Source organism: Lemur catta, chromosome 9, assembly GCF_020740605.2.
Source record: "Lemur catta isolate mLemCat1 chromosome 9, mLemCat1.pri, whole genome shotgun sequence".
In the NCBI taxonomy this organism is placed as follows: Eukaryota; Metazoa; Chordata; class Mammalia; order Primates; family Lemuridae; genus Lemur; species Lemur catta.
This window is the reverse complement of record NC_059136.1, coordinates 8,049,569-8,076,121: the sequence shown is the minus strand read 5'-3', so window position 1 is coordinate 8,076,121 and position 26,553 is coordinate 8,049,569. Positions and strand designations below refer to the sequence as shown.

Below are 26,553 nucleotides of genomic sequence, written 5' to 3'. Positions count from 1 at the left end.
CCATGGCTGAGACATTGGACAGCAAAGTAGGAGCTGCCATAAATGGAAAATGCCTTTTAGGAATCTTTTAGTCCAACAGAGGTGATGTTATCACATGACATTGTGACTCATCGGGTTGACAGATCCTTTCCCTCTCAACATGTGGTCCGTGCTTGTCGTCACTGAGAAAGCTGTGTCCAGAGATTGGTTGGTGGCAGCTAGGATTCGCTTCTACCCCCATGGTGTATATCGGGTACCACCTAAGAAACCTGGTGGCTGGAGGAAGGAGAGGGAAGAACATTGGAATGGTGCAGCCTTAGAGAGTACTGTTAACTAAAAAAAAAAAAAAATAAAAATGAACAAGGTTTATACTTTGGAAAAAGGAGAGCTTTGTTTCTCATAAAGGGTCACAGCCTGTGGGGTGGCCATTCCAACAGGCTGGGAAGCAGAGCCCTGGCCAGAAGCCAGGCACACGAGCTTCAAAGGACAGACAAAAGGAATAAGGTTTTACACTGAGCAGGGTAGTCAAATATACATATTCAACAAGCTATAGGAGTCATGAATATTTATGAAGGGAAATCATGTGCATTGTGCTTTATCTCTCCCATCCTGCCATCCCTGGGAACTGAATTTTAAGGTGTTTCTGGGGTCTCCTTGGCTGAAAGGGGTCCATTCAGTTAGCAGGGGGCTTAGGATTTTGTTTTTAGTTCACAGTATCAAGATTCCTATCTGAAAACTGAGAATGTGTCCAACTCTCAGGCCCCCTTGGGAACCAATGACATCCCCTTCATTGCTAAAACTCAGTTATGTGGAGCTTCAGTAACTTTGAACCTGTTATATCAGCAACTTTGGTGGGCTGCACGGGTTCAAAGGCGATAGAAGTTTCTTCTTTTCTAAGGGCCTTTATAGGCAGCTCACACAAGGACAGGCAGGTCTGGGCACATGCAGGGGGAGGCGCTGGCAGACAAAGGCCAATTTGAGCCCATCACTTTAACCCAATTAAGAAAGTCTAGCAAAGACTAAACGCTTCGTTAGGCACAGGAGGAAGGGGCCCTGTTATGTGACCCTATTTTCTCTCCTCTCCCTTTTTTTCTATTTTTTCTTTCTTAATTTTTTGTAAGAAAGTCGTTGTGCTGTAGAAATAGCACTACACTTGGAATCAGAAGACCTGGGTTTGGAATCAGAAGACTCTCACTGAAAAAGTTAGTTATCTACTCCAAGTCTCAGTTCCTTCATGGTAAAGTGAGAACAGCCTCCTATCTGTTGTAAGAAAATCAAAATGAGTAAGTAAGGTCCTCGGCATAGCACCTGCCACATTGCAAATACCCAGTGGATTCCACTGACTTCCAATCCACTATCAAATCAGGGCAGAGCATTTTATTATGCTGGGGTAACATTTTATAACCCTTAAAATAGCAAAGGTTCAATATTCTTATTTCCTACCATGTTTCTGAGAATCTAAGTAAAAAGCTGGCATGCCATACTGGAAACATTGCCCTCCACCCTACACACCTGAAAATTGTGGAAAATTTTGGTATGGATCAGATAAGACCCCTAGAGGTTTATCACATACAAGGCTTGGTGCTAAGTGCTGCAAGGGTTATCAGGGTACATCCCCACCCTGCAGAAGCTCTCGATTGCAGAAAGGGGGGCTGAGGCAAGTGCACACGTGACTGCTCAATAACCACCATAGACATTTCCAAGATGCTTAGGGGAATTCAAAAATGGGGTGCTCACATCTCAACGTGAAGGTCAGGAAATGCTTCATGGTATAGATTTATTTTTGTCACTCTAGGATCAACATATTCTCAAGAGTCTGAGAGCTTGATAACAATTTAAAAAATGGTACATTGTACTTTAAAGAGAGTCACAAATGCTCTATTTTACCAAAAGATACGTAACAAAACTTTTCACTGATAACTTATAGCTGAAAATATTTTCGTAAGGCTGGTTTCTTAGGTCACCGTTTCAGAAACTGATAAGCTGAACATTGTTTCTCTTTATAAAGTATTAGTGTATTTCTCAAGTATAAGAAACAGTGGTGTTGCAGATGAGGGGCAGATGGCTGGGTCGAATTTTGGCCCGCAGACTTTCTGGGTTTCTGGTTGGTAGATTGACCCCTACTTGGGCTTCGGCAGTTTTGCTGCCCCAGCACAGGTATTTCTAGACCATGGCATTCTTTACTTCTGTTTAACCTGCCAATAGACTTCCTCCATTCCTTGTCTTCCAAAACTGTGTTGAAGTATTTAGTTAGCTGATAACTCCCTCCTCCCACTATCTCCACCGTAACTGGGTTACTTGTTTTTATATTTCCATTCTGAAATTAATGGAGTTTGGGAGGAATGGAAATGAATTCATGTTATTAGTTTACCTTGAGAAGCCCTTATCTCGCATGCTATCCGTTCATGCATTCATTCTTCATTATGCAAAGGCTGGCTTAGGATCCAATAGATGTGATGACTCAGTAATTCAAAATGGAAAAGCAACAAAACTGTAAAAATAGAAGAAAAATTTCTTCATCTCGCACCCTCAGCAAGCCATTAGCCTTTTCATGGCACTCCTGGATGAAGACTGAGATATAAGGTGGATGATGAGTCTGGGACGATGGCCAAGATCTCTATAGGGAGCCTGAAAAAAGCAGGTGGACTCTGCTTGTGGCTCTGGAAGCTTCACTAGGAAGTGCTCTAAGCTTGTTGACCCACTTAGAGGGATCCTCATTCTCTGCTCCAGTTCTCAGAGGAGCCAAGCAACCTACCCAGCACCAGGTTCTCCTACCAACTCAGAACCTTCATTGACCCCTTGCCTTCCTCACACCATCCCAACTCACTCCTGCTACTCTTTCATTTGTATTGTCATTATTTTAACAGATTTTATTTTTAGAGCAATTTTAAGCTCACAGAAAAATTGAACATAAGATACTTAGATTTCCCATAAACCCTCTACCCTGACACACGTTCAACCACCCCCATTATCAGCATCCCCCATAAGAGAGGCACATTTGTTACCATTAATGAGTCTACATCAATACTTCGTTATCACCCAAAGTCCATAGTTTACATTAGGGGTCACTCTTGGTGTATAGTCCATGAGTTTGGACAAATACATGATGACATGATACTATATGGTGGATTCAAGCCATTATAGTATCATACAGAATAGTTTCACTGCCCAAAAAATCCTCTGTGCTCCACCTGTTCATCCCTCCCTTCCTTCAACTCCTGACAACCACTGATCTTTTTACTGTCTCCATAGATTTGCCTTTCCAAAATGTCATGTAGTTCGAATAATACGGTATGTAGCCTTTTTAGATTGGCTGCTTTCACTTAGCAGTATGCTATCCATACCTTTTCACGGCATGATAGCTCATTTCCTTTTAGTGATGAATAATCTTCCATTGTCTGGATGTGCCAAAGTTTATTTATCCATTCACCACCTGAAGGAAATCTTAGTTGCTTCCAAGTTCTTGCAATTATGAATAAATCTTCTATAAACATCTGTGTACAGGTTTTTGTGTAGACATAAGTTTCCAACTTATTTGGGTAAATACCAAGGAGCACAACTGCTGGATTGTACAGTAAGAGTTTGTTTAATTTTGTAAGAAACTGTCAAACCATCTTCCAAAGTGGTGGTTCCCATTTTGCACTTGCCCCCAGCAGTGAATGAGAGTTCCTGTTGCTCCACATCCCCACCACCATGCGGCGTTGGCGGTGTTCTAGATTTTGATTATTCTAATAGGTATGTATGGTATCTCATTGTTGTTTGAATTTGCATTTCCCTGATGACATATGATGTAGAGCATCTTTCCAAATGCTTATCTATTATTCTATTAAGTGAAGTATCCCAAGAATGGGAAAACAAGCACCACATGTACTCACCAACAAATTGGTTTCCCTGATCATCACCTAGGTGCACATTTGGGAATAACACCAACTGGGTATCGGACTGAGGTGGGGGGTGGGGAGAGGGGATGGGTGTATACCTACATGATGAGTGAGTTGCGCACCGTCTGGGGAATGGTCACGCTTGAATGCTCTGACTTGGAGGGGGATGGGGGGAGGGGATATGGGTATAACTACATGATGAGTGCAATGCGCACTGTCTGGGGAATGGACACGCTTGAAGTTCTGACTCGGGGGGATGGGTGGGACATGGGCAGTGTATGTGGCCTGAACTTTTGTACCCCCGTGATGATAGGCTGAAATAAAAAAAAAAAGAAGTACAATTTCTCAGGCCCCACCCTGGACCTCCTGAGTCAGAACTCTGGGGCTAGGGCCCAGAACTCTGTGTTTTCATAAGCTCCTCCAGGGGTTCCGGTGCAAAGTGCATGCTCAGGTTTGAGAATCACTGGTCTCAGTGATTGGCAGTGAGCTTTCCTGTTGCTATATTATGTCCTGCCAAGTGAGAGAGCACTTTGTAGGTCTTTGCCACACTCTTTACCCTTTCCTAGAGACCTAAGCATTTTTTTTTTTTTTTTTGTGAAGAAGGATGACTAATTAATCATCAGATCCAATGACAACATTTTTTGGGGGTATTATTTTTGATTGTGGTAAAATGTACATAACATAATATTAACCATTATAACCCTTTTTTTTTTATTTCAGCTCTTCATGGGGGTACAAAACCTCAGGTTACATACATTGTCCGTGTCCCGCCCATCCCCCTGAGTCAGAGCCCCAGGCGCGTCCACTCTCGAGACAGTGCGCCTGGCATACACCGTGCAGTCTTACCTCCATCCCCTCCCCCCCCACCTCCCCGAGTTAGCACCTTCAAGCATGACCATTCCCCAGACGGTGCACAACACACTCATCATTCAGGCATGCATCCATCACCTCCCCCGACCCCCCGTCTCAGTCTGATATCCAGTTGGTTTCCTTCCCCGATGTGCATTACAACCCTTTTTAAGTGAACAATTCAGTGGCATTAATTACATTTACCGTGTTGTGTAGAACCATCATCACTATCTATTTTCAAAACTGTTTCATTACCCCAAACCAAACTTTGTAATCATTAAGCAATAACTCCCCATTTCCCTTCTCCACAGCCCCTGGTAACCTTAAAGCTACTTTCTATCTCTATGCAATTGCTTATTGTAGGTAGCTCCTAAGTGGAAGAAATCATGCAATATTTGTCTTTGTGTGAATGGCAACCTTTTGAAGTTCTGGCTGCACTAGTGCCGGAAGGTGCTAAGCCTTGGTACCTTGCGTGGGGCCTTGTTACACCTCAGTCAAACAGATCAAATAATGATCAGGCTTGTCTTTGCTCTGCCCTTTAGCTGGAGCAAAATCAGATACATTTTTATTCATTCATTGAGTCAGAAAATGTCTTTTGGGTACCTGCACTGTGCTGTGCATTGAAATAGGATATCACATCTTTCCTTTTATGCTTGCAGATCTTTCAAGAGTGGATTGAAGCATACATACATTTTACTTAGAAACATTCAACTAAAAGTGTGGTATAGCAACTAGTCTACTATTATAGCCATCTAGCAAACATTCCGTAAAATTCTATTTTGCATGTACATGCTTAATTATGTACTTTACTCATTATATCTTCATATATACATATTACAGTATAGGATTATAGTATCACATCCATGTACATTGTACTTTAGAAATAATTTATGGAAGTTTGAGGATAATGTTTGCCTTAAGTGCTAACTTAAGAGTCAGACTTCTACGTAGAAAGAGACTCTCCTGTTTGTGAGAGTTTATTGCAATCCTGGTCTGTACCTTCCCCCCAGACATTAGCTTTTTCCTTCCTGGTGTCAGGGGTTCCCAGAAGCTTCTGTCTGAGTCCTTGTCCTATTGCTGTCACCTGTGGATCTTGAAGTACTTCACAATCATTCTCCTTTCACAGTCTCTGCTCGTGACAAGCCAGGTGGGTGGGGTCCTCCCAGCCTCCACTGCAGCGCTGTGCTCCTGGTTCCCCTCTCAGGTAGTAGCCGCCGTCTGTCACACTCCCTGTTGGGTGTTACTGACCAAAGCAGTCTGAGGTCTGGGTTTCAATTTCTCTTATAAAAACTTCCTATGATCGATGATTGCTCCCATATCTGCCTTTGACAGCGTCTGGATGGAGTTGGGGGCAGGGGTTCTTTTTCTTTTATTTTTTCCCAGAGAAAAATGGACAAATCCGTGCTGGGCACAGGATCTGGTTCAACCTTTGCACCATATGTTCATGGTTTTTCTTTCCTGTCATCATGCAGGAGCCATCTCAGTTTCCGTTTTTGTTTTCTCCTTTCTCTCTTGAAAATGGTGATTAGCAAATCCATGTGTTATCAATTTTTGTCTGTCATCCAGCTGCATGTGAGAGAGAGAAAGAGAGAGAGAGGGAAAGAGAGAGAGAGAGAGAGAGAGAGGGAGAGAGGGATTTTATCCATCCTGCTATTCCCTCTCAAGCCAGGCAGGAGGCCGGGACTGTACCAGATGGTATTCTGGGCATCTCCGCTCTGTAGGCAACCTGTCCAATCCCTTGCAAAGGTCCTCCTGCTTACCCACCTGTTATTTGGCTAACTCCTTTTTTTCCTCTTTCTGTTTTCTGCCCCTACATCCCACTGCCTAGTGTGGCTCTAGGGTTAAATTCTAGAGCCACCTTCCTCCTTCTTTCTGAAATCTCCCTAAAGAAGTTCGCTGGCCCCAGTGCTCAGTGTTGTGCTGGACAGCAGGGGTTAAGTACCTGACATTGTGGTCAGACTGTGTGACCAATTCCTGCTCTGCCGCTTAGTAACGTGGCTATTTCAGGCAGATTAACTTACCTTTCTTAGTCTCTTCATCTGTAAAATGCAGATTGTCATGAGAAATAACTGAGCTAACGTTACTTTTCATAGCAATCTGTCAAGAAATCCTGTTAGCTCTAAATTCAAAATATATCCATGTTATGTTGAGAAGATCACTCTAATTACACCCTGGAGAACAGTTTGAGGGGGGCCTTGATTGGATAGGGTTGCATTAGTCCTGGGGCTATTGCAGTAGTTAGATGAGAGATGACGTTTGGGTGATTTCTATTTATTTATGTCTTTTTAAATATTTTTCTGACAGTGTTCTTTAGTTTTCAGTGTAAAAGAATGGATGTCTTTTGTTAAATTTATTACTGGGAATTGTATTATTTTTGCTGCTATGGAAAGTGGGATTTTTAAAAAAAAATTCAATTTTTAATTGTTTATTACGAACATATAGGGATACAATTGATTTTTGCATATTGATCTTTTATCATTGCCACATTGCAAAACCTGCTTATTAGTTTTAATAGTATTTAGTGGATTCTTTAAGATTTTCTGTATCCAAGATCATACTATCTACAAATAGAAATAGTTTTACTCTTCTTTTCCAATCTGCATGTCATTTATTTATTCACTCACTCATTCCTAAATGCCCTGGTCATAACATCCAATGCAATGTTGAACAGAGGTGGCAGAATATATGTCTCTATCTTGTTCCTGATCTTAGGGAAAAGCATCAGTCTTTTCTCATTAAGTATCACATTAGCTATGGACTTTTTGTGGGCCCCTTTATCAGATTGAGGAAGTTCCCTTTTATTGCAGCTTGTTGAATGATTTTATAATGAAAGTGTGACAGATTTTATCAAATGTGTTTTCTGTGTCTATTTAGACGATCATTTGTTTTGTTAATCATTTATTCTATTATTATGGTCAATGACTACATTGATTGAATTTCAGATGTCAAACCAACCCTGAATTCCTGGTCTAAATCCCACTTGGTCTTTGTGTATAATTCTTTTTACTTGATGCTGTGTGTAGTCTCTGGCTTCTACTCTTGTCTTCCCAGAGTCCTTTTGTTTTTTGTTTTTTTTAAGTGGAGTAGCCAGAGAAATCTCCTAAAACATGCAAGATCATTAATCGAAATCCTGCAGTGAATGCTCCTATTAAAATAAAGCCAAAGCCCTTACAGTGCCTACCAGGCACTACATGAGTGGTCCCCTGCTACTGTTCACCTCAGTTCCTGCTCCTCTCCTGCCACCCTCTTGGCTCCAGCAGGCCTATGCAACTCACTGTTCCTTGAACAGATCAGGCCTATTGTCACCTTAGAGTATCTGCCCTAGCTGTGCCCTCAGCTCAGGACACGCTTCCTCCTGATGTCTGCATGGCATCCTCCTCCTCCCCCTCCCATTCTCTTTCAGATGTTTCCTTCTCAGTGAAGCACACTCCAGCCAACCTTTTAAAACTAGCAACCAATCCTGTACAGCTGATCTGTTAACCATGGTCTTACTTTTTCTTTTTTTCATAGCATTATCACATTTTAGAATGTTACTTTAGTGTACTTTTAAAAATGCTATTATCTATTAACTATTTCCTTCACCTAATATTTGGGAATATTGAGAACATTCTTTGAGTGCAAGGATCTTTGGTTTATCAATGCTTCCTGGTACATAGTCAAGTAAATATTTGTAGAATGAATGAATAACATATATAAAGCTCTTAGAAGAATGCCTAGCTTTTGGAAGAGGTTCAGCAAATATTTGATGGTGTTCTGTGTTTAAATACTATCAAGTGGTAGGGATAAAATAATGCAAAACAAAACATGTTTCCCATTTTCTGGAGCTTGTAAAGAAGACAGACATTAATAAAATAATCACACAACTCAGTAATTACAAACTGAATTGTGCAATGAGAAGAGGGGACAAAAGGATCAATGTGCTTAGCAAAGGACTGGGGTCAAGGAAGTCTTTTGTAAGTTAGGATGGAGAGGATGAGGTATGAACTACAGGTAAGGAGGTGGGGGTTCCAGAGCATTTTAGCCTGCAGCATTAGCAAAGATAAAGGACAAGTGATGGGTACATGTTCTCGGGCTTGGCAAAAGTCCAGGGGGCAGAAGTACAGAGGGTAAGAGAGACCAGTGTGAGACGAGGCTGGGGAGGGGGGCAGCTGCCAGACTCGGTAGGGCCTCCTGGTCCATGTTCCAGGTTTGTATTTTTATCCAACAGCAAGAGCAGGTGTGGGAGTGGCAAGGTTAGAGTGCCCTAACCAGATGTTGTTTGGAGAAGATCCCTCTAGTAACAGCCTGAAGAATGGTTTGAAGGGGACCTAGAGTGGATATGGACAGATTAGCTCTGGGACTATAGCAGTAGTTAAGTGAGAGATATTTAGGTGATTTTAATTTGCTCCACTCTTTTTTTTTTTTGCTTAACTATATTTTCTAATATACCTAGAATGATTATCTGTGATGTATTAATCCTATGACCACGTACAGTCACCTAAGCCCTTGAAGTGTACAGTCATTATTTGAAAGATAAAGAAATTGCACTGAGAAGTATTTTAGATTCCTTCTAGAATTACGTTAACAACAGAGAGAAGAAATTAAAAGCACTAGACTTAGAGTCAGACAGAGGTAGGCTTGGATCTCAATGCTGCTGTACCTTGGGCAGGTTATTTACTCTTTGTGAACTTCTTTGCTGTTGTTTGTAAAATAGGACTAATAGTTTCACCCTCTAGTATTCCTGTAAAGATCAAATGTGATATATAATGATGCATATAGGACACTTAGCACAGTGCTTGGCATTTATAGGGGCTCCCTAAATAGTGGTGATAAATACTAAAGATGCTTTTGTAATGGGTGTTAAGATTTACTTCAACTTGAAGAAGTAAATTGTATTGTTGCAACTCTGTGGATTTTTGCAAAATTCCTAACAAGAGGATATTTACAAATTTGCTAAGCTTAGTTTAAGCTAAGCTTTGTCTGGGGAGGAGAGTAGAAATGATCTGTGAGCTCTAGAATCTTGGTAGAGTTGTCCTACAACGTGAAAACAGATTGGATGAGGGCCATCCTGCTTTGCTTGTTGCTGTTGTTGTAATTCTCTTGGAGGAGAAAGTCTGCAAAAATTTCTACAATGACTCTTTCATTGATATAAACACAGGGGAAGTCAGATGGAAGACATGTTGGCACTTCTATTTTCTATCCCACACGAGTGCCCCACTGGGAAGCTCAAATAATGTGGGAGGATGGTATGAGGTTAAACTTTAAGGAACAGTGCCCTCCCCAAAAGTCATCTATAAAATCAGTGGCACTACTAGAACCATAGATGCCAGGTGCTCAAGTCCAGCCGGAGGCAGTCCACACTCCAAAGGCACTAACTTTGGGGCCCCAGTTCACCCACACAATACAGTCAGCTTGGTTTCTTGGAGTGGAAGTAACTGAATGCTTTCTTATTCATTTAAAACCTTTAGCAGCTTACACTTTTCCTTTTTGTAGCCTTAGCCATTGGTCGACAGGAGTAGTGGCCTCGGTTCTCATGGGTTTTACTTCTTTCTTGGTGCTACTCTGCGGGAGCAGGAGAGCAACAGCGCAGCAATGCTCAGACAATGGGCCAGCGCTGCAGACATTTATCCACTGAATAGACCAGAAATAAAGAGCCCTTGGTGACATTCGCATGAGTGACCCAAGCACCATGTGGGACATCAAATGCTTTCAGTTTGCTCATTAGTTCATTCCAGATGTTTGCCCTTGTTCAGATCTTATATGGGCACAACATCCTAGACAATCTCTTTTTTTCAATAAAGGAAAGCATTTTTTATATATCACATTCCCAAAGGGCACACCTATGTATGTATGTAAAAGTTTCTCAGATCACTGCTAACCTTTGCTACATGAGATGATGCTGATATATTCAATTCCATTTCAATTTCTTATGTTTTATTAAGAAATACAGTTAATACCTATGAAGTTGATTTTGCAATGCTTTATTGGGTCAAATTTTGTAGTTTGAAAAACACTGTGCCTAGACAACTTAGTGACTTTTAGTCCCAAAGCTGAACACCCCCAGGTCTCTGTCTATGTCCTCTGACTGTTTTAGGGGTTGCCTTCCCTCTAGTGTGGATGCTTTCCCGGGCCAGCCCTCTGTTCTGCTCTTGGTTGAATTTCCTCACAGGTATCACCTGCTCCCATGGCTACAACTATCGTTGTTACTGAAGTAAGTCATAAACATATATTCCCAACTCCGGATGCACTCCAGAATTCTCTATATATGCTTCCAGCAACATTCTGAACAGTTTCAACTAGCTTTGTTCCCATAATCTTGAACTCGGCATGTCCCAAATTGAAAACATTATTTTTCTCTAAACTTCCCCCCTTAGTCTATTGATGTCTTTCTTATTCCCCCATTTACCCAGCCTAAATATTTCAGCCCATTGCTGACTCTCACTTTTCCTTTGCCCTCTATAACTAACCTTTCATCAAATCTTGTTAATTCTTTGCTCATAACCTCCCTCTCACTTTTCTATTTTTGACACCATATCACCTTGATTAAAAAAAAAATGGTTTCTCATTACCTACAGAATTGAATCTGAACTCTTTAGAATACCAGACTGTGGCCTCAAATCTTATCTCTATCATTGACCTAAATATACCCTTTGCTGCACCAAACATTGATCCTCCACTTATGAGCTATAAAGAAATAAATCTTTTCTGGTCTCTCAGGAACCTGCCTCAATTCTTTGAGTAATGTGACACTTACCATGTGTTTCCTGCCATGTAATGTCACTGTTGGATTCATATTTATTTGTTGTGTTGCCATGTTATTAGGTATTTTCTAGAGAATTAAGATCTGGGAGTCTCCTTGAATCTCCCTTTCAGCCTCCATGGACTAACAAAGCCATAACGATGCCATCCTCTAAACCAATTATTCCCCATCTTTACTATGCAAATGAATTGCCTGGTAGTGATTCTGATTCAGCAGGTCAGGGTTGGGGATGCACTTCTATTTAGCTGTCAGGAAATGAGAGGCTGCTGGTCTCTTACTACACATTGAGTAGCAAGGCTCTAAACTTCCCTCTAACCCACCCCTTCTTTTTCCAGGCCACTCTTTTGGTTGGAACATTTATCACTTTTCATTCTCCTAACCAGTCTGCCTGCTGCCTGTCCCTCCCCACCACTAGTTGGTCTCTTATAAAACTATTACTTAATGGACCGTTACCTCGTCTGTGAACTCCCAAAAACCAAAGTGCCATGCAAATCAGAGACACAAGGCTGCTGCCCCTACAGACCTGGCCTGTGAGCTAGGACTGGCTTAGGTGCTTTGTTGGAACATCCTCATTCTTTTCTTGTTTCCATGGTTTCATTCTTCTGTGTTAATTCTTTTTGATGAAATCAATTTAGCTACTCTGCTTTTTCCCCAAACACTGATTTTCTTTTTGCCCCAGCCCTAGCCAAGCCCTATGTACTGTGGCTCCTAGATTTTCCACGCTGCCTTGGATTCCCAGCAACACTTTCAACGTGTTCCTCCTCAAACCTACTGTTGCCAAGACTCTGTAGGGTTAGAAGCTGAAAGTTGATTAGCCAAAAGGCAAATGGCTCTGGAGGATGAATGAAGTAGTCCATTGTGCAAGCTAGCCCCGCTTTCTTTCTGACTGCCCTGTGGGCGTTTTGGTCATGCTGAGCTGGGGTGGCATCAGCTCTGGGTTTGCACTGGGGCCTGTGAACTTCAGGCCTCTGCTGTGGCAGGACTCCCTGGCAGGTCATTGGAAGCCATGATGTCTCCAGTGCTGCATTTCTATTGTATTTTACTTTATGTTTATTCAGTCGTTTATTTTCCTTTTACTGCTGGCTCTGTCGCTCAATATTAGCTAATATGTTATAAGAGAACCATCTTGCATTGACCAGCCAGAGGCCAGGGCAGGGCCAGCAAGAGAGAAATTCTAGAAAACAACAGATGGGAGGAAGCAGAGATGGGCAGAGAGGTTCCTAGATCTGGGGTCCCAGCTCTGCTCACTGCCTATCTATAATCTCAGAAGGGTGATCCAGCCTCTTTGGCCTGGTTCCTCAATCCACAGAGAGGTGGTGGGAACACACCACTCACTGCTTCGTACGCCTTAAGGATACGTTACTATGGCCATTTAGAAAAGCAAACACGATTCTCCTTCCCAGAGAAGGAGAGCACCCTACCGTAGTGCTCTCAACACCAGTGACGCTTACCTCTGCCCTGTGGGTGGGTCTTTGTGCGACCTTCCCAGACTCAGGGAACAGATTAAAAGATCACTACTAACACATGGGACAAAACATGTTTTCATTCTCATATGCCTCCTTTCACTGCAAAGATTGTGCAATTCCTGCATGGAAGAAAGTGATGAATTTGGAAGGAAAATCTTGATATAATCATTTTCCACCCTAAGGAAACAACTTCTCTTTCCAATGTGTGAGTGCATTTTCCACTGCGTCCCCAGGGGCATGAGTGTTTCCGGAAGTTTGCACTGCACTGCGGCATTCACTGCGCCTCCAAGTCCCACTCCCTCCCTCCCCACCCTCAGCATCCCCACCTGTTTCCAGGTACAAATTAAGAGACTGACAAGAGCTCTGGCTGGTATGGACAGAAAAACAAGCCGCTCTGTGCAAGGAAGTTGGTGGAAAGTGGGAGGCAAGAAGAGGAGAGGAAAAGATTTTCAGCAGCAGAGGGGACCTCTGAGACCCATTTGCAAGACAGACCCTTCGCTCAGCTGTTTCTGCATTTATGCCTCCTCACTGGTCAGCGGGCGATCAATAGGACGCCTGCTACCTGGTTAATCATGGGTCTGTTAGGTGGCAGCAAGGAGCACGCTGGCTGTGGGATCCATGGGCTGACAAAAAGACCACTGAACATTGACTTCTCACTTTTCTTTCTCTTTCCCCAGGGTAGCCACTGAAGTTTTGGCAGCATTGCTGAAATCCAGTAAGCACCTCTTTTGAAGAGTGGTTATTTCTTTCCCCTCTGATTTTAGTGGAAGGTACTCTCCTGTTCCCGTGGCTCGTATTTGACCTGTAAGGCAACAGAGCCATGTTCTGGATCTTTGGGGTGAGATGGAGAATATTATGGCTGTTCCAAGTACATGACTGCAAAGAGAAAGTAAATCTCTCTTCATGTGGACATGTCTGTATGTGATGCCGCCAAGATAACTGACCTGAAGGGGGTTGTTGTCTACTGCAGCCCTGGGGTCCTCTCCAGCTCCTTCTTAGCAGGGCCAGAAACCCTAGAGGGTTGGTGGCATAAACACCAGCATCTGGTGGGATTGTCCACTGGAATAAAAGACTATGGCCGGGTGGGAAGCAGCATTCCTGCATTTGGTTCTCAACTCAGCTCAGCTCATGACTCTATGTTCTTGGTCATGTAGAGCATTGAGAATTGCTTGGAAAATGTAGATGCTGATAACAAATTTATATTAAAAAGTTGGCTCTTTTCTCAGTTACTTGAGTGATTGCAAAACAATAGCTCTGGGGGGGCTGAATAATTTGAGGATTTGTTTTTTTTTTTTTTTTTTTGCCTAGTAGCCCTCACCTAATTATGTTGGGAGTCAATTTCATGTGTGCAATATAGTAGCAGGTACAGTGCACTTGAGAGGGATGAAGTCTTAGCTTAATGTTTTTATTTTTTTCCCCTCCTTACCTCTTCATCTATTTTAATTTGGCACCTTGGAAACCAGCTGCTTCAATTGTGATATTTGTTTCTCTATAGGGAGCCTGAGGCTTTTAGGTAATAGGTGAACTTTAATAAAACTTATAAATAAATAAATAAAAATAAAAATGCCCTCTCTACCCATCCATACATCTCTGTCAACCACAAACACAGGGAAGGAGCCAAATCACAGGATGATGCTTCCCCTTATAGACTGAAGAAAAATTGAAGCTTGAATTCATTTGGTTTATTGGAACTTGATATGAGACACAAGTCTGTCCGCAGCTTTCTGACCTGCAGGTAGAGTGCAGGTGGGGGGCGAGAACAGTCTGGGCAGGGAAGAGTGAGAGGTTACGGAGCCCCTGAGATGGGAGGGCATGGGCAAGTGTTACCTGCAGGTCCTGGGGAGAGGCCTGTTCATTCTTCAGGCTGGACGTGTGTCAGGGTTGGCATTTGATTCTAGTTACTTGCCTGCTCACTCTGTGGCTCTGAAATGCCCAGTGTTTGAGGCAGCCGGGTGAGCGAGTGATGAATTGCAGGAACTGAAGGAGCTTGCGGGCGGCCTGGCAGGCCAGCCTGAGAATGCCTTGCCTCGGGAAAGCAGCTTTCTCCTGCATCTCCCCAGCCCAGCCTCGGCCAGGGGGAACTTGATGTTCCATGGGAAGGGAGCCCTGGGAGCTCAGCACGGCCGACTTACTGTCTACAGGCACACGCTCCTCAGCCCTTAAGCTTAGAGTTAAGCGTTCCGATATAAAATGTATCCACCATGTGCAACAGTGTGAAAGTAGTCACATGCCAGATACTAACTGTGTCAATAGGAAACGTGAGACACCAGTAGCCAGTGCAAAAATGGCTTGATTCCGGTGTAGACCATTCAGCTGGGTTTTCAACCCTCTGGCTGTGCTGAGCACGCTGCGCTGGGGGCTCAGCTTTCAGAGTTTTTAACTTCTACGCTCCCTTCAGAGCTTAATTCAGATATCACCTCCTCTGAAAATACTTTCTCTGACGACCACGACTGAGTCCGATGCCCTCCTCCTTGTTCCTGTGGGTTCTTGCGTCTCAGCATTGACCCCACCATATTGAAATTGTTACTGTCCGTCTCTCTCAGCTGATTGCAAGCTTTTGAGAGAAAGGGTTGTCATTATTGATCATTGTACTACTTGCCTCAGCACAAGAAAGAACCTGAAATAAATACTTGTTGATTAAAATTTTAAACGATGACTGATTTGTGATATTCACAAGTACAAAAGTGCCAATACTGTCCCCTGCTACCTGCATCCAACAATCCATGCATAGAACTGATGATTTTAACATTTGTCGTTCTAATCTCCACATACTCACACTAATCAACTGTTAGGGAACTGATAGCTTGCTGTCCTCCACAGGTAAAACAGGTTTTAATGTCCCGTTAGAAGGATGTATAGGGGTTATTTGCTAATTCCACTGAGCTGTCTATCCAGGTCTTTGTCTGGGTCTTAGGTTTTTTATTTATGACATGAGAGACTTGGGTGAGAGGTTCTCTAACATTCTTTCTACCACTAAATACTCAGCTTTAATGTAAATGAGGGTTTCTCAACCTTGGCACCATTGACATTTTGGATAATTCTTTGTTATGAGGGTCTGTTTTGTGCATTGAAGGCTATTTAGCCAAATCCCTGGCCTCTACCCACCAGATGCCAGTATCACTCACAGTTGTAGCAAACAAAATTATCTTCAGGCAGTGCCAATATCCCCCGGGGTGGGAGTGACGGGTCACACATGTGAGCTGAAGCCCACTCAAAGTTTCGAGGGACCCCTCCTCAAATGCCTTTGATGATATTTCATAGGAATGTACTTCTTGCATAATTGAACTTAAATTCCTCAGCATCAGCATCATTCATACGGGTTCATAAGAGGTAAGAACACTGAAGGCAGAATGTCCTTATGCGTGTTCACAAATTACTTGGGAGAGGAACAGGTTCTAGAAGATCTCGAGAACAAGCAGGGGAAATTAGGTTCTATTCCAGGTGACAAGCCCAGTGTGTGCTAGAAGAATTCTGAGGTCATATTTGAGCTTGGCACGAGAGAGGACTGCATTTAAACAGCCAAGTCTGTCTCGGATTTGGGGAGGAGCAGTCCTAGCACACCAGGCACTCGCCACCCCTACTCTACCGGCCTAACCAAAGTAGTGCATGGCATGGATGTAGACGGTACCACTCCAGTAAGGCTGGGTTGCTGCAGGGTATATGAGTGTCATGGAATTTTCCAGTTACTTTATATTGTCTGTACATCATGCATAGTTAAGGCCTGACATAGAATGTCTGTTGATTTGGATCCTAGAGCGAGTTCCTATCAGTTGAACTTAAATGCAGTTTCTGTCTAAAATTCAAAAGCTCATCATCTGGCACTGAAATCTGGGAATGTTTATGTGAACATTTAGCTCCTAAAGGCACACCCCTTTGGTGATTATTTTGGCCCCGATGCTTGCTTGTCAGTTGGTATGAAAGTTGGCCATTGGAGCAGATCTCTGGAATCGCATCACGAAGGAGGAGCATTCCCCAGGCTCAATAAAGCCAGAACTAAAGATCAAGTACCTTGGGGGCCGTCAGTCAGTGCTCCCTAGCAGTAAACACCAGGGTGGGGTTGGGAATCTAAGGTCACCAAGGCCCTGTCCAGTAGTGGCTGGCGGGAGGCAATCCCCACCAGTAACGGGGGAAGCAGGACTGAGGCCTGGGACACCCGGGCCCACCCACAGTAACAGCAAAAAGGAAGGGGAAGGGCTTCGGGGCTGCGTGAGGAAGATTTCATTATTTTGCCTCGGTTCTCTCTTTATCAAGTCTCTACTGCACGTAGGATACATGGACAGTAGGAAGAGAGAAATGAACTGAAATGCATCTCTCATCTCTTTTCCTTCCTGGGCAATAGCAAGCAAAATGAGCTTGGAATTCCCAGGCCTCTCCCAATTGTCTCAGCAACTTGAGATCCTACAAATTAAAAAGCATTTCTCAGTCAAGGGTCCTTTTTGTACCCACGTGGCTGGAATGGTCGAATCCAAATCCCCTGCCTTTCCTTGTATCAGTTTCCTCCTCTCCACTCATACATGCACAAATCCGCCTCTAAATTGCCCTGTATTAAAAGTGTTGCCCTTTTATGCTTTATTCTACCCAAAAAACACTTAGCTTTTTATTACTGAAATTTAATAAAGCTTTGATTAAGAAATAGTGCTACTTATTGCAGGCATTTTGTTTTCTCTAATAAATCAAAACACGTCGTCCTTTGTCGCTCTCTCTCTTGCTATCTGCCTCCACTCTACCCTTATCTCTCTCCTCTCTCCCTCTCCCTCTGTCTCTTTCGTTTTTCTTCATCTCCTTCTCCTTTTTTCATTGCCCCCTCCACCTCTCCCTCTTTCTCTTCACTCCCTGTCTTCCCTTCCCTGAGCACTACGCATAAACGCATTTTGGAAAAATTGCAACTTTAGAAGCAGCACTTGAGCAAGGCAGGGGCAGTAGGGTTATGCCTGATTTGTACTGGCTCCAGGGACCAGTCTGCAAATAATGTCCTGGTGTTAACCTTGCTGCCCAGGTTTAAAGGTCACATTCTTGCAACAGGAAAACACCTTCTGTTTCAGGCCCTAAAACTCAATGAGGGAATGAGGGGTCTACTTCAAACCACTCTTCAACTTAAGAATCAGCATTTAGAGGAGTCTGGAAGTTTACAGCAGTTGGGGCATGGGGAGGGTGCTGGGAACAGGACCTCGAATCAGCAAAGGAAGGGAGACAAGAAAGGAGCAGGGGGAGATCCAAGAGAGCTAATGGGAAGTTTGGCAGGAAGTGGAGACTTTTCACAGATCTTCCTAGCTAATGCTCTGTCTGGCTGGCTCACAGGGACAGGCCTTCAGCCTGTCACTCCAGGAGTATAGGGAGGGAGCCTGATTGTGAAGGGACAGCTTCGTGGGCTCAGTGGTTGTTGCTGTGGCCTGGCAATCAGCAGGGCAGAGAATGGAGGCTGTGAGAGCCAGATGGCTGTTCTACCGCAAAATGCCAAAGAAGAGGCCATTTTGAAATGCATCAAACCGAGGCCTTTATAAGCACTCTGGGAACTGCAAAGAGTCCTCAGAAGGGCAATATATGTTCAGGATGATTGGAGCTGTCATTCCCTACACACAAGTACCAGCGGATCAGAGCAGCCTCACTGGACTTCCACGTATGTTCTGTGTTTCCAGCCGGCCTGTGGTCTGCCCTCCTGGCTTCGTGCTCTGCCCCAACCAGCATGGCCCCAGGTTCTGCCACGTAGTGTGTTTCCTCCGTTAGTGTCCAGACGAGGGCCATGGAGCTGGAAAACAGCTTCAAGGTTACTTAGTGCAGTAGTATACAAAAATTTGCTTTTTTAAAAAATTTTATTCTTATTTATTTGTTTTTGGCACAGGGTCTCACACTGTTGCCTAGGCTGGAGTGCAGTGGCAAAATCATAGTTCACTGCAGTCTGGAACTCATGGGTTCAAGCTATCATCCTACCTCAGTCTTCCAAGTACCTAGGACTACAGGCATGTGCCACCACGCCCAGTTAGTTATTTTTATTTTTATTTTTTTGTAGAGACAGGGTCTGGCTATGTTGCCCAGGCTGGTCTTGAACTCCTAGCCTCTGGGGCAACTTTCCCACCTTGGCCTTCCAAAGTGCTATGATTACAGGCATGAGCCACTGTGCCCAGCCTTGTTATTTACTTTTTAATTGAAAAATTAAAATGGATATATTTATGGTGTATAACATGATGTTTTGCAATATGTATACACTGTGCAATGGCTAAATCGAGCCAATTAACATATCCATTTTTGAATGGAGAGCTCGTGGCCATGTCTGTCCAGCTCCCATCAATTTTCCCCAAGGTGGCCTCTAGTGCACATTCACAGGAACACAGGGCTCCCGAGAACCCAGAAAACTATTGATCTGATCCAATCCCCTCATTTTCACAAGAGGAAACTGTGGACCAGAGAGAGGAAGTGACTTACCCAGATTCTCAAGACATCGAATGTTTCATGCCCAGCTAACACAGGCCCTGTTTTAGGTCTCAGCACTAAAAGCTCTCTCAGCGGTTTTCTCTGAACACTACCCAGCCCTCACCTCTGCCCAGCATTAGGCTCCCTGCTTAACCTTTTCGTAAAACCCTATATTTATCCTTCAGAGAACTAGCCATATTGTAATCAATGAATCATGTATTTTTTTCATGTAGATATGTATATACACATATTTCTCCTACTGGATATAGTTCCACAGGGGCTGAGATCCCTGCTGTGGCCTCCATACCGCACATTGGGCTACGCCCGGAGGAGCTGCTAATACATTCGTGTTGACTGAGAAAAGATTCCAGTTTCCTGATTTAAGCCATGCACATTTGCTTTCACTATGCCTTGATGAAGAGTCCAGCCTAATTCCCATTCCCAGAAGAAATCCAATTGTGGTGTGATTACAGAGCTGATGTCTCTTCTTCCACTGTAACTATTGGAGAAGCAGGCAATATATTTCCGTGATGAGCCAAAATTCTGCTTCAAATAATATTGATAGATTTTTGCATTTGTCACACTGAGAGGGACTGCCGTGATCAACTCTGTTTGAATGCAGCATAGCAAGCTATATCCATCATGCTGTTGGTTTGAAATGACAACACAAATATCTACCATTTATCGGGTTCTTAGTATGTCAGGCACTGTATATAAAGTTAGCCTATCAGGGAGGTATCATAATCCCCGTTTTGCAGGGTGAGGAAGTGAAGTTTGGAACGCTTATGTAATTCACATTTGCTAAAAGGCAGCAGCGCTTACCTGTCAGTCTCCAGACCCTTGGGATCAGAGCCCTCTGCTGTGCGGAGAAGAGATTAATGAGGGGAGGTTTATTTAGTCCAAAGAAGATATGACCTAACACTGAAAAAAAAGCCAGATAAATACTTTCAGGTATTAGGGTTATTTTGGGAGGCAGCATCTGTCATTTAGGTTAGAAGAGAACATCACACTGTCCACCCCACATAAGCATCTGAGTGGGCCCCAGTGAGAGGTGCCCGATACATCAGCGTGGCTGTGAGGGGGGCACTGTCTCTGCTGGGAGGCTGAGCACCAGGCGAGGCTGACGAACGACAGTGAGAGAGAGAAAGGGGGCAGGACTTGAAGGATTACGACTCCTGTTATGCCTTGCCACGTTCACCTTGGCACGTGGCTTTTTTCCCTTGGCTCCCAGTTCAGTCCTCTCTGCCAAATATTTATGTCTTTGCATAAGTACACAAAACAATTAAAAACATTTAAGCTAAAAGGATACTACTCGTCCTCCGTTGCCCCTTCCCCGCCCCTTGGGCTGTCAGGCGCAGCAGGTTTGGGGGGGCTGTTTGGGGCTGAACCAGACCGCGGCGCGTGTAGTTCCTCTTCCTGCCATGTGGTGGTGCTGTTCTTTTAGTTATTTCACCCGCGCCAGCCCAATATTTATTTTCGATGAGTAATTTGTTTATCAGGAGGTTATTTTAATCTAATTTTGGCCATATTTGCTATTCCACACTATCTGTGCTTCCCAGCGTTAGCAGCTTGCATGTCTTGAAGGAAATTAGCTGAAGATGGTCTCAGAGGCATTTGTTTAGCCATTATTTAAGGGAGTCGGGAGGAGGCACGGGGAGCGGAGCCGGGGTGGGAACCGCGGATGGAATTTTTTGCATTTCCAGGGACGTGCGCGTGATCGAGCGGGACTCACGGAGGGCGGGGAGCATCCCAAGCTGCTTTTTTTGAGGGCCGCGTCTGGTTAATGGCGTTTCCCCATCTCCCTCTCCCTCTCTGATAACCCGTTATCTCCCTCGGTGGTCGGGAAGACGCCACTCAAGGACAGTCTTTCTTTCTCCCCACCCTTCCCCGCCGTCCTCATCCCAGCTGACCGTGGGAAGGACGGTGGGGAGCGGGGAGAGAGCGACTGTGACTGGGGAGTTAGAGTACCTGCCGTGCATCCTGCTCAGCGCTGTTAGTTATGGAGCCTTGCACACGGTATCTCCTAAATTCTCACACCCTGCTGCGATGTTGGTATCCCCATTTTATACACAAGGAAGATGGGATTGAGGGAGGTTAACGACTTGCCCAAGCTCCCACAAATGGTAAGCAGAGAGCTAAAATTTGAACTCAATTCTGATCGTTTCCAAAGCAGAAAATCTTCACAGTTCAAAGATCATTCTCTCCTTCCATATGGAGTTAGGGAAGCTGGATTCTAGGTTCAGTTCAGCCGTGGATCGGCTGTGGGACCTTCACCTAGGTCTTTGCCATTGCACTTGACTGCGGTTCGGGTTTTCAAAAAGGGGAGGGCTACCCTAGATGAAGGGTTTGGGAATTCTTTAGTAGCAGAACCCTTCCTTAAAACATACCCTCTTATGAGAAAGTTATACGCACGAAGCAGATACAAGGGGGGCAGAGGTGGCAGATCGCAGTTAATGACCACATGGCTTTTCCTGGGCCCCCTACCTTTTCCCTGGCTCTTGACAGACACTGAGAAACTCTGACAGAAGTTCCTGAGGGGCTCGAAGAACTCAGGTTTGAAAATCTCTGAAATAAACATGCTCTTGGGACACTTTCAGAGCTCAGTCTGTTGTCTGAGATTACAATTTAAAAATAGGCTGACACTTTAGGAGTTTTGAAAAGTGTGCTAGATTTTATTATGTAGTGGCAATAAGAAAGAGCTAGTGAGGTTTGACCTAGAGAAAGGTCCACAGTGGAGTACTCATCCTTGAGCCCTACCCAAGTAAAATTTAAGTCTCTTGGGACTAATAGATCTAATTAAACAGCTGAGTTGAACACAATTCAATGAAGGGGGTCAGCTTCCAGTTGGGATTATACTGGAGAGGAGGATGGGCAGGATGGTGAACCACCTCTCCAAGGTGGCCACGATGTTCCAAGGCTGCCACTCTGGCTCCAACAGAGCTGTGATGGTGGTATTGGGTTTTTCGTGCCTGACATACCTGCTCGCTACATCAAATATCATTACAATGTAATTGCAATCAATCCTGGTTCTTACACACATGGAGGATACTGTCTTTCACCCAGGTGACCCTGTTAAGAAACATAGTTCTATCTCAAGGGCTTTCTCTCTGGCCTTATTATCTGCCTGTAGGTTTGGACCACTGTGTTCCTTTGACAGTAGTGTAAAAGGGTTCAAGGATGCTCAGGGTCATGTATGAAAGTGGTGTGTGTTTTCTGAAAGCTCAAACCTCTCACTCTCTGAAAGGGTAAGCCGTGGTGGAGAACAGTGTTTGCACAGTGTCACGATGCAGGCTCTCATGACACTGGAGTCAAACTGTGGCCACCATGGGCACATTCCTTAATGATCCTATGCTCATTAGAATATGATTCTTTTCTCATCTGTAAAGCAGGAAAAATGGTACCTCTGAAGACAATGAGTAAGATTTAAATAAGGTGATGTACCTGGAGTGGGAAGATAGTGCTGGACATTAGTCAATCTCTATAGAGATCAACTCTTATTATTGTCACCACTTGGAAAATCCTGGAAGTTTCAGGAATTGATGATACAAGGGTATAAAGCCAGTTGAAGTATAAGTTTGTCTCCCAAGATCTCCCCTGAGTGTTGAATGACACCTGGTTGTTTTCAGTGTCTGTCCTCCTTCTAGAAGCTTTTTCTGTAAAAGGGCCAGAGAGTAATAGTTTAGGGTCTGTGGACCACAACTGCTCAACTCTGCCCCTATAGGACGAAAACCACTGTAGACAACACATAAAGGAATGGGTGTGTTCCAATAAAACTTTATGAAATCAGGCTGTGGGGGATCTGCTGACCCCTACTTTAGACTGTGTGAGCCTCAGACCTGGGGACTCTGTCCCATTCATTCTTATTTCTTAAGCCATAACACTAATGTGTTTTAAACAGCGGACACTCAGAGCAAGTTACAGAAAAGAACAGAGGAATAAATAAGTAAACAGCTGTGTGCAGATTCAGCTTCGCTTAGTTGGTGCATATGCACTTATCTTGTTTTCTCTCTAGGGAATCAGGGGTTAATATCCAGGGTTGCTGAGTTTTAGATGTTAGAACTTGTATCACCCTGGCATAATTGATGACTGGCTATGAATTGACAAAGATAAAGTATCGCAAAGATTTAAAGAGAGGGACAAAAAGATAAACATCTTGTGATGCTGATGGTACACAGTGGCTTCATCATCACATTCAGGCTTGACTGTACAATTATTTATTTATGTTAAGATGTACATCAGGTGTTTCCTGCAGACTTCTAATAATAGCAGTTTACAAAGCACCTTTTCATAGATGATCTCACTTAATCTTCGCCATAGTCCTGTAAGACAGGTCAATGTTTAACTGTTCCTTGGCGGTGGTTCTCAGCATGAGTGATGTTGTCCCAGAGAGAACGATTAGCAAGGACTGGAGACATTTTTGGTTGTCACATCTGTGGGGATGGGGCTGCTCCTGGCATCTACCAAGTAGAGGCCAGGTTGCTGCTACACATCCCACAATGCCAGGATGGTCCCCACCACAAGTGACATCCAGCCCAAAATGTCAGCAGTGTGAGGCTGAGAAAATAGTTTTCTTTAGTGAGGACACTGAGGTTCAAAGAGGTCGCTGACTTGCCCAAGACTGTGTAGTATGTACTTGGACTAAAATACATCCCTTCATTTCACTACTAGGGGGTTTCAGATTTTTTTAAAGAAATAAAACAATTTACGTTTTATTTTTGGATGAAATCTTTTGTAGAGCCACTGCATATAAACCGATGTCAGGGAGGCTGCTCTGGTGATAGTGGCAGCTGGAGACCCTGCTCTGCTTCTTCCTTGGCCCCTTCCTCTGGTCTGAGGGGCACACAAGTGTGGCGGCCACTGCCCACAGACGATGAGACACAGGGAACACCAGACCCTGCTTGGCATCCCCAGACCTTCTGGATGTCCCTGGAATCAATGCATTTTTTTGAGTAGGGTATGCAGCATCCAGGCATGCTTCAGTAGGATGTGCTGCACGGTGGAGGAGACAATGGAGATACAGGGGCCACATAGGAGGCTATCGACTGCTGGTGCAGCCCACGCAATAGGACAGAGGATGGAAATATCAAGAATGATGAGTCGAGTGAGGAGGAGTGAGCATGTGGCTCCAGGCTCTGTGATTTCACAGTGACATGCTGTTGCTGACATTAGGCTTCAGGGCAGCAGGCTCAGGGGTGTAGAAGCTTGGGGTCTGAAGGGATGATGCAGCCTGAATCGACTACTCACATGCGATGCTTGCAGCACTGTGCACACTGGTTTTCCTGCAGTCCACGCTGCTGGTCCGTGCTCTGACCAGGTACAAGCAGTGCCACAGACAGACGGGTACCTAACGTATCAACTGGGGGAGAAAGGAAGGTGGAAAATGTCTCCATTTTTCTCGGTTTTGGTGTAAATCCTGGCTTTCTCCTTTAAGTGTCATCCTTTGATGAGTTAACAGCGAAAATAGCAAACTCAAACCAGGCTGAAGCTTTTCCACAGGGACCCAGAAGGGATGATAGTAGCTTGTCTTGGGGCTACTTAGCAAGTGCTTCCTTCCCTACCAAGAGTCTAGACTCAAAATAAAACTCTCTATGCACAGGAAAAGTCCTATACAAATTTCTAGTCAAAGACTATCATTCCAAAATCTTTCTTGCAGAAATGCCCAAAACAGCAAAAGGGAGAGTGAGAAAGTCTTGGCCTGACAGATCCCCCACTTTTGCACAACCTTTTGGGATGGATCTCAAAGTGGTGGGGGCTACACGCTGATCCCTGCCCCCCTTTCCAACGGCCGCCTGCACTTGCCCCTTATTTTCTTCACCTGGCATTAGCTCCTGAGATTTGTATTTGTACTCACCAAGTTTTTGCTTTATCCACTTGCTGTGCCCTTGAGATTGTAAGAGTTTCCTCTCCCCAGATTTCTGCATCTGGACTCCTTCCTGTCTCTCCTGTCTCAGTTCAAATGCCCCCTCCTCAAAGGGTCTTCTCTGATCACCCAACCTGAAGTGGCTGCCCCACTTAGTCACTCTGGTGTCACTGTTTTATTTTCACCGTGGGCGTCATCGTTTTCTGAAATTACCTTATTTATTTTTCTTTCCGTGCGTACCTATTTTGTATCTGCCTCCCCATGGCACCCCTGTGGGAATGCAAGCCCCATAAGAGGTGTGACTTTGTCTATTTCATTTTCGGCTACATCCCCAGTGTCAACAACAGTGCCTGGCACATCCTGGCACATCGTAGTTGCTAAATAAATGTTTGCTGAATGGATGAACGGTGGCACTTTGGGTTTTGGGTGTGTAAGCATGGTTTTAGTGTATAATTTACTATCTGCCTAGCCATAGCAGAACCTGGCTTTCAGGACAAAGGCCTCTCTGTTTATTTGCATATAAGAAACAAACATCCCGAGTGGCTATCTCTTCCTGGGAATCAACTCATTTTAGAGAATTTTCAAACAAGCAGCATTGAAAAATCAATCATATTTCCTCAAATCTAAGATATCATTGGCTGTGAGGTGCACCATTTTTTATGTGCCACTGAATGAAAAATTGCTGTCAGTTATAATGGAAACACAATCGTTAGTAAGAAGCACCTTAATTCTGAAAATGCTGAAATGTGAATAAATATGTACCTTCGCATTGATAAAGGATAATATGAGATTGATTCGTCATAGGCAATGTAGAACATTGAATTGAAGGAGTTTTGAGTTGAGGGGCCGCTTTTCTTAGTAAGTGCAGTGCTGCAGCCCGACGTCCTTCAGCAGACTGCGCACGCTCTGAGGCTGGTGGGACGAGCAGGTGTGTGGAGGAAGAGGAAGGTGTGGATTCTGAAGCTTTCTTGAGAGTGGAGAAATTTTTATGGTTTGGGAATATGTCTATGGAGAGTTATTGGAAGGAGTTGATGTTAAAAAAAAGTAGATGAGCGTAGATTTAAAACTTGCAGTGTATGTCTCCTACTTGTCTCAGACACTGTTTCTGGAGCTTAGGAAAAGCATCCTTCATTTTATAAAGGCAGTCAATAGGAAAACAAGATTTGCTTGAAACCAAAATTTCCTTTATAGCCAGGTTTATTGAAATGTATCTATTTTACAAAGAGAAAAAATACCTGTAAGCTAATACAATATCATTATTCTTATTCGAGCTAATGATAATCGAGTATAATTTCCATTACCGATGGCGTTAAGCTTAGTTACGTTTTAGTCCAGATCTCCCTGCTCCTCCTCGGCAGCCGCTCCTGCAGC

General features: G+C 43.9%; 1 protein-coding gene across 1 annotated transcript in view; it reads left to right on the top strand.

Moving 5' to 3' along the window:
- Nucleotides 1-26,553, top strand: part of AGBL1 (AGBL carboxypeptidase 1) — a 641,096-nt gene that overhangs the window by 38,470 nt on the left and 576,073 nt on the right. Inside the window, exon 6 of the mRNA XM_045560454.1 lies at nucleotides 13,592-13,629. Coding sequence (XP_045416410.1) covers nucleotides 13,592-13,629 — 38 coding nt within the window. The remainder of the gene's footprint in view (nucleotides 1-13,591; nucleotides 13,630-26,553) is intronic.